This window comes from Siniperca chuatsi, linkage group LG17 (genome assembly GCF_020085105.1).
Source record: "Siniperca chuatsi isolate FFG_IHB_CAS linkage group LG17, ASM2008510v1, whole genome shotgun sequence".
In the NCBI taxonomy this organism is placed as follows: domain Eukaryota; kingdom Metazoa; phylum Chordata; class Actinopteri; order Centrarchiformes; family Sinipercidae; genus Siniperca; species Siniperca chuatsi.
In genome coordinates, this window is record NC_058058.1 from 15,280,498 (window position 1) to 15,293,142 (window position 12,645).

At 42.5% G+C, this 12,645-nt stretch overlaps 1 protein-coding gene across 8 annotated transcripts in view; it reads right to left on the reverse strand.

Moving 5' to 3' along the window:
• The window catches only part of LOC122864656 (potassium voltage-gated channel subfamily KQT member 4), a 56,320-nt gene extending 47,337 nt beyond the window's left edge, over positions 1–8,983 (reverse strand). For 5 of the 8 annotated variants that reach the window (XM_044172189.1, XM_044172190.1, XM_044172188.1 and 2 more), the window contains exon 1: positions 7,527–8,983. In XM_044172189.1, the coding sequence (XP_044028124.1) occupies positions 7,527–7,828 (302 nt within the window). In that variant the 5' untranslated portion in view covers positions 7,829–8,983. The remainder of the gene's footprint in view (positions 1–7,526) is intronic. The other 3 variants (XM_044172186.1, XM_044172185.1, XM_044172182.1) reach the window with 2 other exon arrangements.
• Positions 8,984–12,645: the final 3,662 nt, after the last annotated feature.

Consider the following 12,645-nt stretch of genomic DNA (forward strand, 5'->3'; position numbering starts at 1 on the left):
TTCCCTTCAACCCTTGCGGCCTAATGCCACAGTATTCCTGTCCCGCTTCAGCGACAATAACATTACATAAACACAGCTTACTGTAGATTATGCGGTGTCTGATCACCAATCTGCAGGGGAATCAAACAGGACCGTTGTGTGTGGCTCAAGGTCTCTGCTGTGTGTTTTTGCATGAATACTGAATTTCACCTTCAGCCTTTTTACGGTTTCTGCACTGTCAAGTAAATAAACAGTAGTACACAATAGTTGCCCCCCCCCCTCATGATAGTGGTGAGTGTGTGTGTGTGTGTGTGTATGTGTGTGTGTGTGTGTGTGTGTGTGTGTGCGCATGTCCTGTTCTGGGGTGAAAGTGAGCAGAGAGAGAGCAGGGCTGGATATTAGGGGGGAAACCTGATTCCCGGTCGGCCATCCCAGAACAGACAGTCCCCTCCCTGGGGAGACACATTTTGCCCCGAAAGGAGAAATTAATACAGCAACTAACCTCGACTATCCTTTCTCTCCAACTCACTCCTATTCTCCTCTCCCTACCCTTCCCTCCATGCACACACAAATCAGTTGTCCTGTTTTAAGCCCTTCCCATTTTTGAAGGACGATAAGACCATGAACACCTCCAAAACAGGGACGTTGTTTACATTTTAATCTACTGTTTCTGGACATACTGTATGCTCCTGACACATACACATCTTTTTTCTCTCCCTTTTGGCTTTAAAGAGACTACATTTCAGTCCAAGTCACCATCAACAAGCATCTACCCTGCTGAAGTGCCCTTGAGCTGGATCCCTACCAGCTCTGGTGCTCCTGTTGTGGTAGGGGACAAGCGGAAAGAGAATTTTCCTACAGGGATCAATACAGTATCACATTATCATTATTATCATTCATCCTTAGCAACCAAAATCAAGCTCCTTCCTACTCCTTCCTCCTCCTTCTTCTGCTTGTCCTCTGTGTCGCACTTTGGTGTTAGCGGGTAGCAAGCCACTCTGTGGAAAAATAAAGCCACAGCAGGGGAAGGTGAGGAAGCTAAAGCAGTTGCTGCAGAATGTGACAGGCCAGAGACGTCAGGACACATGACATGAGACCTCCAGGCAGACCGAGGCGCACACACACACACACACACACACACACACACACACACACACACACACACACACAGGCCAGGTGTAAAAGGGGAGGAAAGACCTCAAGACCTAAAAAAGATGACAAAACAACATCAGGATAACATGTGCATCTAGTGTGATTAGTGTAAGTTAGTAAATTAAATATTTCCCCAGATGACACAGTGGTGGACACATTTCCATTTAGGGAATAATAAATATTATTATCAATGTATTCCTAGTCTACTTTCTGACTTTTTAATGTGAACTTTTAAAATAAAACTGAACAGCAACAAAGCTTTTAGCGTATATTCAAGCAGGAAGACAAGGATCTTTGAAATGACACTAATATGTTTTTGCCCCTATAAACATCTTTTATATATATTGTATTATACCCCTGATGAACTTTTGTCCTCACAGGATGCAAAGCAGCACCCGATCAAGACATCTTGACTCAAAAATGACCTCGCATCTGTCTCCAAAACTGTGTCTTTAAAATCCCAAGAACACAAATCAGCCAAAATCATCTTCTCTGAGTTCCTGCCCAATCCAGTTACTCTGGCCTTAATCTCATTAAAAGCTTTACTGGATGTTGGTTCATCCTTTGTTCAAATCAAACGAAATTCCAAAGATGCTCTGTCAAAGACTAGGGTTGTACCATGGCGTGTCTCTACAGTCAACTCTACTTACAGAAGATCCTTTCAGTCCTTTAAAGTTTCTGTGTAAAGTTTAGAGCTTTTGAAGCAAAGATTCATACCAATTTAGCAATTGTTTAAAATAAATTCTACCAGTTTAAGGTAGTCCCAATTCCTAAACATTAAGTGCCGTGGTTTTATTTTACCAACCAAAGTCTTAAAATATTCATTTTGTCTACAAAATGTTAGAAAACAGTGAAAAATGTCTATTTTAATTTCCCAGAGTCAGGCCAAAATTACAAAATTTTCAAGATTTTCAACTTACTGTCATATAAGACAAAGAAAAGCAGTAAAACATCACATGAAACAAGAAAATATTTGGCATTTTTGCTTGAAAAATTAGCCAAATGATTAATCAATTATCAAAATAGTTGGCAGTTACATTTTCTGTCAACCAATCAATTAATCGACCAATCATTCAACTTACTAATTATGTTTAGTACCATTATTACTCATTTATCTATTTAATAATGTTATTATCCTCCACATTTTTACAAGGCATAGCTGATCTTGCATACTCTTATACACAAACAGACCAGCCAATCAGGACTGAGAAGAAGAAAGGGGAAGCGATAGAGAGGCAGTGAGGAAGGGGAAGTCAATTAAAGGTGGCTGTGCAGCAAATACAAGATGATATTCCCACTCAGGACGAAAAAGGGAAGGAGGGAATGATGGAGGAGAGAGTGACAGAAGAGCAAAGGCATTTGGGCCATAAAGGATTCTTAATGGAGCAGAATTTACACAACCTGCTGAGGTGAAAAGATAAAAATAAACAGCAGCATTAAATGAACAACAAGCATCCAATCTGCAGTCCGGAGCAGGTAAAAAAACCCACACAAAGTGCCGAGTGGCTTTCTCCCGTCACTCCTTTATGGTGCCACTTCCCTCTCCACTCCACCCTTCTTTCTCTCTTACTTAGTCATCAATAAAAACACAAACTGACTAAAAAAGCAAACAACAAAACAAAAAAGCTATTTTCTGACATTACTCAGACCATTAATAATTAAAAAAAAAGGTCCAACACCAAACGCGTCAGTGGTTTTTGGAGGATGCCGGAGGAGGGGGCGATTTTGGTGGATTTTGTGTTGCATGGTTTCCATGACCTGGGTGAGAAAGTAGATTAGCTGGCTCAGACTGGATTCAGAGGGAGAGAAAACTGCAAGGATAGACAGATAGAGGGAACACATTCAATCAACACGCTGTCTGGGCTAAATGAGTTTAATAATGTCAGAAAGGCAATTCACCTTTAATGAAAAGCTTGCACGCTGCATTCTGTGTACAGCGCTGTTAGCACAAAAGATATGTGAAAAATTAACCATAGCCACATAGTAAAGCCTCTTTGACCAATCCATCAATGGATATGGAGAGCATTAGGCTGCGAGTCCTGTTGTGGGTATCTCCCTCCACATCTGTAGATAATTTGGCTTTAGGATCAAACTTTCCTAAACCGGTGGCAGTTGAGGACGAGCTGTAAGGTGAGGACGGGCTGCAAGCATACGTTACGTAAATCATGTGACATAAGTCACGTGACGTTAAACACATGGTTAACGTTGTGAAACTGTCGCAGTTTGGTTAGGTTTAGGCAAAAAAACTACTTGGTTAGGCATAGGAAAAGATCATGGTTTGGGTTAAAATAAGTACGTTACATGATCTTTGTGACATCTTCACAACTTCTGAGATAACCCTGATGACATCACTATGGCATTATTTTCTCAGGCTTGTCCAGAGCCACAGAGGACATGATACAGCTGTTTTCACAGGCTGAGTAGGACTAACCAAGACTATTAAACTGATTTTGATGTGTTAAATTCATGGAGTTCATCTTTAATTTGAGCACAGCCGATGAACAGACAACTACATGATATTCTCAAGAACAAATTTGCTAAACTCAACTAGCCTGTCAGGAGGCTTCAGCACAGAGCTCCTCATAAAACAACTACTTGTAAAGACATTTCTCTTTATCTCACTAATACAGATGATACTGCTCAAGCTCGAGTCTAAAAACTCCACGTTATAATTTTGCTCCACATCTCTGCTCCTCCTTTGTAAGACATCAATAATACATGACCGGTATATTTTCACCCTCCTTAGAACCAATCAATCACTCTGGCTGGTCAGTGCTCGGTCTTGACTGCTTTTCCTGTCCATCCACATGCACTATTACTGTATATTCACGCTGTACCAAGCCAGAGACTAAGATGGGGTACGGCAGCCAAGATCAAGACATGACATGCCTTGTATTTCTACAGTGCTGGCATTAGTTGGCACAGTGTAGTATGACCTGATCAGGGAGTGGCAGCCTGATTTTAGACTGGAGTTCTACGGCCCCAAAGGAACTCCTGATGGGATGAATTATTATGGGCAAAACAGGCGGCCTCATGTGATGGTCTATATGTGGCACTGCCGATGGTGAAAATGCATGGGAGGTCAAAGGTCAGGGAAAACACTGAAACAGATCCTTGTGAATGTTGTCGGTCATCTGCCAAACTCATAGGGCAAGTTTACACACAGACACTCCACATGCATAAACACACACACTTGCAGATGACAGGACCAATAGTAGAGCTGAAACGATTACTTGATTAATCAATTACTCCATGGACGGAAAATTAATCTGCAACACTTTTGATAATCAATCATTTAAGTCCATTATCAAGCAAAAATGCCAATCATTGTAAACTTAACATCTTTGGGTTTTCAACTGTTGGTCAGACAAAACAAGATATTTGAAAATGTCACCCTGTGAAATTGCAGCCCTATTTTCACACTTTTTATACACTAAACAATTAATCAAAAAAATGATCTGACAGATGAATCAATAATGAAAATAATTATTAGTTGCAGTCTCCTCAAAAATACACACACATACCGTTTACACATCAAGTACAATACAATGTGTCTGAGCTACGCAGATTCTTGGAAACCTCCACACTTTTCTACAACCCAAACTTTCTTGCTGGGCCGCTAGTGTTTGTACAAACTTTAACGGACTTCACCAGCTGAGACAAGCAGAGCTGCTGAAATTGTAGTTTTACTGCAGGTGAAACAAAGAGAAGGGATTCAAAGGTGACAAAGAGGTCTTGAGCTTTTACTGTGAGTGAGTGAAGGGACCATAGCAAGACAAGCGACACCTAACCTTTCAAACGCACCATTTGAACTAGAGCTTGGGTGAACACAAGAGCCTGCAGTGTTGTCTAAGCAACCGATCAGGTTGGTGAGCAGAGGAATTCTTCGTAGCCGGCCGTTTTTTAACAGATCCACAGGCGTTTCCAGCAACACTATTGTCTTCTTTAATGAGTTCCATGTTCTTACTCACTCCCTTTTCTTGGTAGTGTAGAAAACAAGGCTTTTAGTTGAGTCTTTTCTCCTAACTAATGCCAGGTTTCCAGGAGGAGAGGATGAACCCAGTGCCAGCTCTGAATTAGCATACAGCTGTTACACTTGCAGAAGAGAGTGTTTGAAGAAATCCACAGGAGACAGTCGACATACAGATGTCAAACAGTTTACAATAATGTAACCTGAGCCATTTAGAAGGCAGGATGTTAAAGTTACCCAAGACCTTGATCTAGGAAGGAAATCTGTCTCTTTGAGGGTACATCTTATGTGCAGCTGTGACAGCAACAAGGAGGGTTGTGGAGTGTGGTGGGACTTAAGTGGGCGCCTGTGGAGAGATATTACAGTGGAGAGCTACTTCACCCCTTTTCCATACACACTCCAACACCCACTTGCAAAGAGAGGCTCTCTAGAAGCAATGCATCTGTTCCAGCATCCCTTGTTACAATGCAGGACTAATTAAAGGATCAAGGGAAGTTAGCACAGAGCCCTACACAGCAGTGTATGGCTCTATTTAATTACAAAAGATCAACGCCACCTTCATTGAGCTTCATCGTACATTGAATTTTCTTCTCACATGGTACAGCTCTCAGTACGTTAAGCGCCTTTCCATGCAATTAATCAAAACAAATGCACAGTTCAGGGTGATACACTATCATGGGAATGATGCACTCAGCTAGAAATATGTGCACCCAACATAAATCATGTCAAGGTGCAAGGATTTTTTAAAAGCCTAGTAAGATTTTAGTTTCAGGTACATTTCACAATCTGTTAAGACGGCGACATAAAACAGGCCATCACAGAGGCGGCTCACTTTTAAAGTCAGTCCAGCTCTTGCTTTGAGGCCGTGGCATCTGAAACATGATCTGGGCACCTCAGAGCGCCTGCCCTGCCTTCTCTGACAGAGAAATAACAACAATGGCAGAGCTGCCATCCACTCCGACACCCAGTAATGTCAGGGAGAATGTCCCCCGCAACTACCGTGCAAAGACCATCGCTCTTAATGAGAAACGCACAGGGTGTGCTGCATGTTTCGTGTGAATGGAGAAGGAAGAAACAAAAAGAGGAGAGGGAAAGAGGTGAGGGACAAAGTGAGACTAGCGTTTGCCAATCTGCACTCACTAATGTGCCGACAGTATATGATGAGAACACATATGAGATTCGTGGCTCTGCAGTGGGATTTCCCTCTGTTATAAACACATGATGGCATTGGCAGGGTGACTGCTGTACTTGTCTAAACAACGACACAGAAAGCACGGCCCGGTCCAAGGAGCTTCCACACATAATGCTCTGTCCACTATGTGCCAGACGCAGACACAGCTGCAGGACAGCTGCTTGTGCACAACTGTCCTGGGCTTCACTTAAAAAGAGACTGAAATATACTGACACACTGGTAAATATTCAGAGTGAACTTTGACTTTTAATGAGGCACTTAGGCCTAACATTCACAACAAGCTTCCAGATTTTTTTTTTTAGTCATTAAAGTGGTTCAATTTAAATTTGAAATGGATGCACATTCAACCAAATGGCAATATGGTTTGGAGGAGTGCTGTATGTTTTACATAGTAGTTCTCAGCTCTTCTGACAGAAAGGAACAGCCACTGCTACCAGTGAGCGCATACTTTTCCAGTGTTTACATGTTGTATACATTATAGAGCAAATGGCACACGGGTACTTTAAAGCCCTGACAAATACTTTCTACAGTACAGCAGAGGAGTTGCTTTACTTTGAGCTCTGTGTTTAGTGCATTTGTTTAATTGGTGAGAGTATCCTTCATCTGGTTAAAAAGCTGCCATGTAATGGGTTCAGAATGGGTTCAAGTCACTGTAAAGTTTTTAACCACACTTACACCCCCCTGCACATGGAAACACTTTTTTTTACTTACAACCCTTTCCAGTACTTTATTCACACCTCTCCACCATTTAAACTCATTAATCAAGGGGGGAAATAAAAATACTGCAAAGTAATTCATTTAAAAGTATGACTATCTGCAGGCAACAAAAATGTTTACATGGGGATTTTGATTTTTTTTAAAATGCCAGTTACCCCCTGTGGATATGGACAAATTCAATTTAATATCCAAGGTCCTCCTGATGATTTAATCAGAGAGAGACAAGGGGAAATTGAACAGAAGACCCCATGTTGTGATGATGTATGGCATATGACCGTGCTAATTGCAGCATAAGCAACTCTGCTTGGTTAATTGGAAAATTCATCATTCATTTGACTGCTGGCAAACACTGATCAAAACACGATTGGAAACAAGCATGTGACTTCGCTCACGAACTTTATGCGACTTTTAAAAGCTGTTATGCTGGAAAATAAAAGACAGAAAATAGCCAAATGTGGAGTTTTAAATGCACTTGATTTGGTCACTGACCCATAAAAACAATGATCATACACTTACATGAATGCGTGGTAGATGAACGCGCATCCTCTTGGTCTTTCCAGCACGTTGTACAGGCAGTTTTGCAACTTTCTGTAGCGTTTGCTTGAAGCGGACGTGTTGGCCCGGGGTCCGGGCGGGCCGGGCAGCGGGGTGCCCAGCAGACCTGTGCGGTGAGACGGGTGTCCGCGCTCCGGGGTGGACGGCTCGCTTCTCTCCGTGTGGACAGCGGTGAGAGCCACAAACTCTACCCGCCTGTCGTCGTTCGGACCCGGGGGCACCAGCATTCTGATGCCGCCGTTGTTTGACGGACTTCCTAACATCTTCAGGCTGACACGATCAAACTACATATGAGCTGACACTTTTCACTGGATCATCCGCAGGAGCGCAGAGCAAAGTTTTGACCAAGTCATAGTCCGGTTTGTCTTGCCTATAAAGTGGACTAAAAACTAGTCTACCGATCAAACCACATGAGTACATATCATCCCTGCTATTTTGCAGTCTCGGTTTGATTAGTTAAGATTTAAAAGTTATCTGTAAATCAAATCACTGTTGCAAAAGAAAAGATGCACAATATTAGGACAAGTGTGTCGCGCTGAAACGTGACCTTCAGCGATCATTGTTAAGAGTCAGATGTGAGAAGCAATACGCGGTGTGCAGAGAAGTAATTACACATGCACTAACTCCAATAAAACTGCGAAGTTGAGCAGAAATGATCTATTACCATAAATGCACTTTAAACGTGCAGTTATAAACCACTAAACAAGACTACAAAGTAAGCGAGCGCAGTGGTCATGCAGTGGATCTGTGTTCTCCAAGCCACCCATATCCAAATACAGTAACCAGCATTCTTTCATTAAGTTCGTCTTAGCTGTTTCTATAGTTTTAACTGGCAGAGTGCGACTCGCCACAGCCGCTAACATCAGCCTGCTCTCCCCTCCTTGTGCGTCTCCGTGGTCCAGCGCTTCTCCGCTCCGGCAGGCGGGGTGGAGCGCGCACAAGTGAAGACCATCAGTATGATGTCAAGAATCGCAGGGGACCAACACTAAAACTCTGTAGAAAGGCCAAATAAACGCCTGCCGATGTTTGCATCCGGTTTGTAAACGCTTACAAAGACGAAACCCCCCCCCCTCTCTCTGGTGAGTTGACGTGCAGAAAGAGAAACGCTGGCGAGAGGCGAGGACTCCACGCACGGGATGGGTATCAGCATAGGATGCACGCAGTGACGGGGAGAAGCAGACCTGACAGTGATTTTCTCGTTTATGAATCTTTCCCGGAAGGATGGATGGGAGGTTTCTGGTAGAGCTGATCACTTCGATAAGAACTGCTCCGTATGCATATGCACCTAAATACTGTATAGCTATTATAAAATCATCCAGGGAGTAGTTTATAAGCAAGTGTCCCAGTTGCAGTCTCTAAGCCTTCTGAAACATACTTTTTAATGGCCAGGGATTAAAAGTAACAAAAGTTTGCTTTGTCTTTCCTCTAACATGAGAATGCCGCTTATTGTGGGAGGGGGCTTGAATCCATGTCTACAGGCGTTTGGGACAGCAGAGACAGGTGCCGGGGACACAGCGACACTGACCACAGCCTCCTGCTCAGTGGACAGAGCTTTCTAAATCTATGACTGTGACACACACAGAGGCTTGTGGTTATGACACAAATACTAGGGTTATGGAGCACAGTGCCCTGTATAGAGATCATCTGTCAGAGGACCTCCGAGGAATGCATTGTAGAGGTGGTCCCCAAACTCCTGCTGGCCTCATTGTATCATCTGACCACCAAGATAATTCACAATGATCTAATATATCCATTCAGCTTAAAACAGAAGCACTGGGTGAAATGTAAACCTCTGCTTTTATACTTATATCCACTTTGTACTTAATTTATCTTATCTGTATTATAGTGTATTATATTTTGATTTGATTAGTACTTCTATTCCTTCTATTCTCAAGTGTGCATCGACGTGATAGTGAGCAGCTGTAACGAAAGAGTTTCCTCTCCGGGATCAATAAAGTATTTCTGATTCTGATTCTGAACCTGGAGGTACAAAAGTTAAATTCCTGAGGAGGAAAAGAAATGAGGAGTTTGTCTTCTCTCTCTCCAGTACCTCATCGCTCACATCTCTGGTCCCCACTTGAGTGAATCACTCTTAAATGACAACACTATTGTGAAATTTAAGTACAGTATACCAAAGTTAAATACACACTATTGCCTGCATCAAAGAGAGAAACTGACCATCTACCATAGACATGCGTTCAGCATTGCGAAAGTGTATCGTGACAGTAGAGGAAGGTTACTCATGCTAACTATGTGCGTTCCTGCACATAGCATGGAACATGCAGGTCTGTGGAATGACGTGTGGGAATGTCAGCTGGAGTCTCTCACAAGTCACAAATCTAGACATTATTCCCAGGGCCAACTCCCATTACATAATTTAACATCACTAATCCTTAACTCTTTCCTTAGCGTCACACATATAGACTGATGGACTTACTGTTGGCTATAAAATGGAATCAACTGTTGACAGCTTCTTCTTACAGCAATGTGTTAATACAGACTGGTGACTGGTTAATGTGACAAATCAGTCTGAAATGTAAAGTGACATTTTCAAATAGATCTTGTGTATAGTATTATTGTAGTTTTTTTTTAGAAACAGCAAGATTTAAATAGACTTCAGCTGCAATTAGTATCAGTAGTTAATTTGATTATAGATTAATTTGTATATCATTTTTTTGATTCAGTGACTAATCATTTATTCTGTAAGATAAGATAAGATAAACGTTATTGACCCTATGAAGGGAAATTGAAGTGTCACATGTCAAAACGTCAGACCATAGTGAAAAATGTCCATCACAGTTTCCCAGGGCCCAAGTTGACATTGTTTTGTCAGACCAACAGTCCAAAACCCAAAGATGTTTAGTTTACTATGACATAAAACAGAGAAAAGCAGCAAATCCTCACATTTGTGAAACTGGAACCACAAAACGTTTGCCATTTTTGCTCGTAAACAAGTAATCGATCACCTAAATTGTTGCAGATTACAGTATTTTTATGACAATGGCAACAAATCAATTAATCAAACAATCATTTCAGCTTACTTGACTGCTATTGCAGGAAGCAGAGTATGCTAAACTTCTGAATGTCAATTGCACAAATAATCAAATTTAAAGGCACAAACCGTGATATAAAGGTTAATAAAAGTGTCACCCCTTTCGTGGTTCCAGATCTCTGAATTGCTGCCCACATCTCTGATTATTTTAAACAACAAAATGACAATTCAGTCTGATTATCAGAATATGTCTGATGCTGCTAAGAGGTTGTTTATTTCAGTAGTGTTTTGATTCAAACATGATTATATTTTGGATTATGGTCAGTTGAAAAGCACATAAACTGCTGATATTTAATTTATTTAAATGAAATTATTGATTTATGAGTGAATTTAGGTCTAATTTACATGGTGATTATGTACTGGGCATTTAAACACCCACAGGTGTAAGCAAAGGTGTATACTTCTGCCTTCTTAAGTATCGTAATGTAGATGTAAATGACAGAAAGATAAAGGACATCTAATTTGGGAAGGTCATCTAACAGTAGAGTCTTGTGGAGCCTAACCACGCCATGATGAAAGGAGGAGGTACTAAACATCAATGCAACGGCTTCCTGTACTGGTAATCTCCCGCTACAACCCTCTCTCTGTTGTCCTGGTTTCCTCTCCTCCTCCAGTTTCCCTTGCCTCTCCTCCTCTCCATCTCTCAGCAGTCCAAACCAGGCTAGGGGGCAACTAAGGAAGAAGGTGTCAATGGACAGACAAGCCCTCAGGGATTTACATCAAAGTTTCACCGAGGCAAAACTGCGCGCCCCCTCTTTCTATTACAGGACCAGCCCTGCTCCAGCGTTACTCTCATCCAGCAATCAACACTCAGAGCTGGGCAGAGTATCCAACGTGGCCTCTGGGATAAAGGCCGCCTCCGTGACAACACACAACAGCTGAGCAAGGTCAGACTGTAAAAAGTGAATGTGGAACAGATGGTTGAAAGCACAAATATACACAACCAGACCATAAGGAGGGGCTCACACACTCATATACACAGATTTGGTGGCACTCAGGGTGGAATTACAGTCGGGGATGACCCAGAGCGGACTACAGGGGCCCAGTGTTACGAGGTGGCTCTTGTGTTCCCTTCACGCCCACCTCTCCCCTCTCTGTTGTTTTTCCAATGCACTCCTCACTCCAAACATTCACTCACGCCCCACAGAGCCCACTGAGCTCCGGGAGTTGACAGCCACTCAGGGAATCTATGGGAACTTAAAAATAGCTCACATCAGCAATTGTGCGCTTCACATAGTACAGTATAAACACGCTCCGTCCGTCCCCCACCAACCTTTTATTCCGCATTTCCTTACGCCACTTAATGGCTTTCCCAGACCACACTCCTGTTTACCTTTATTTAATCTCTTTTCTCTTCTCCTTTTTATCTGTTTCCTCCTCTTTAACCCAGATTTTTCTAAATGGAAAACATCAGAGGGACTAAGAGAGGAGGAGAGGAGGGCAGATGAATTGTTGATATAATGTCTGGTGTGTTGGATTAATGTTGTTGTGATGAATTGACATTTTGTCAAACGGCACTTTGTTTGGAGCAAGGACCGCCGCTGAGCAACACACTCCAACCATCATGTAAACGCTGTGAAAATGTCAACTGACGGGGTGCCCTGGTGGCTTGTTTGACGGAGCGAGCACCCAATGTGCCGGGGCTGGGTCCTCACCGCAGCGACCCGGGTTCGGGTCCGGCCTGCAACCCTTTGCTGAATGTAACCCCACCCCACCCCATTCCCTGTCTATCTTCCACTGCACTATCAATATAAAGGCAGAAGTAACAACATTTTTTTTTAAGTGAACTGATGGAGGTAGTTTCCCCGTGTTAATCAATCTGACAATCTGCAACATAAATATGTAAGTGTCAACCACTAGGTCCAGTTACTGAGACAAGAAATTGCAGTGGTTTGGGTAGAGACCTCACTCAGTGGCCCATTCATGGTCAGTCAAAAGATCCTTTGTAACTTACTACCACTCTTGGTGCTTTTACAGCAGTGACTGAGCTTGCTCCTACTAGGAGTATGCAGCGTGTTACTGACAGCC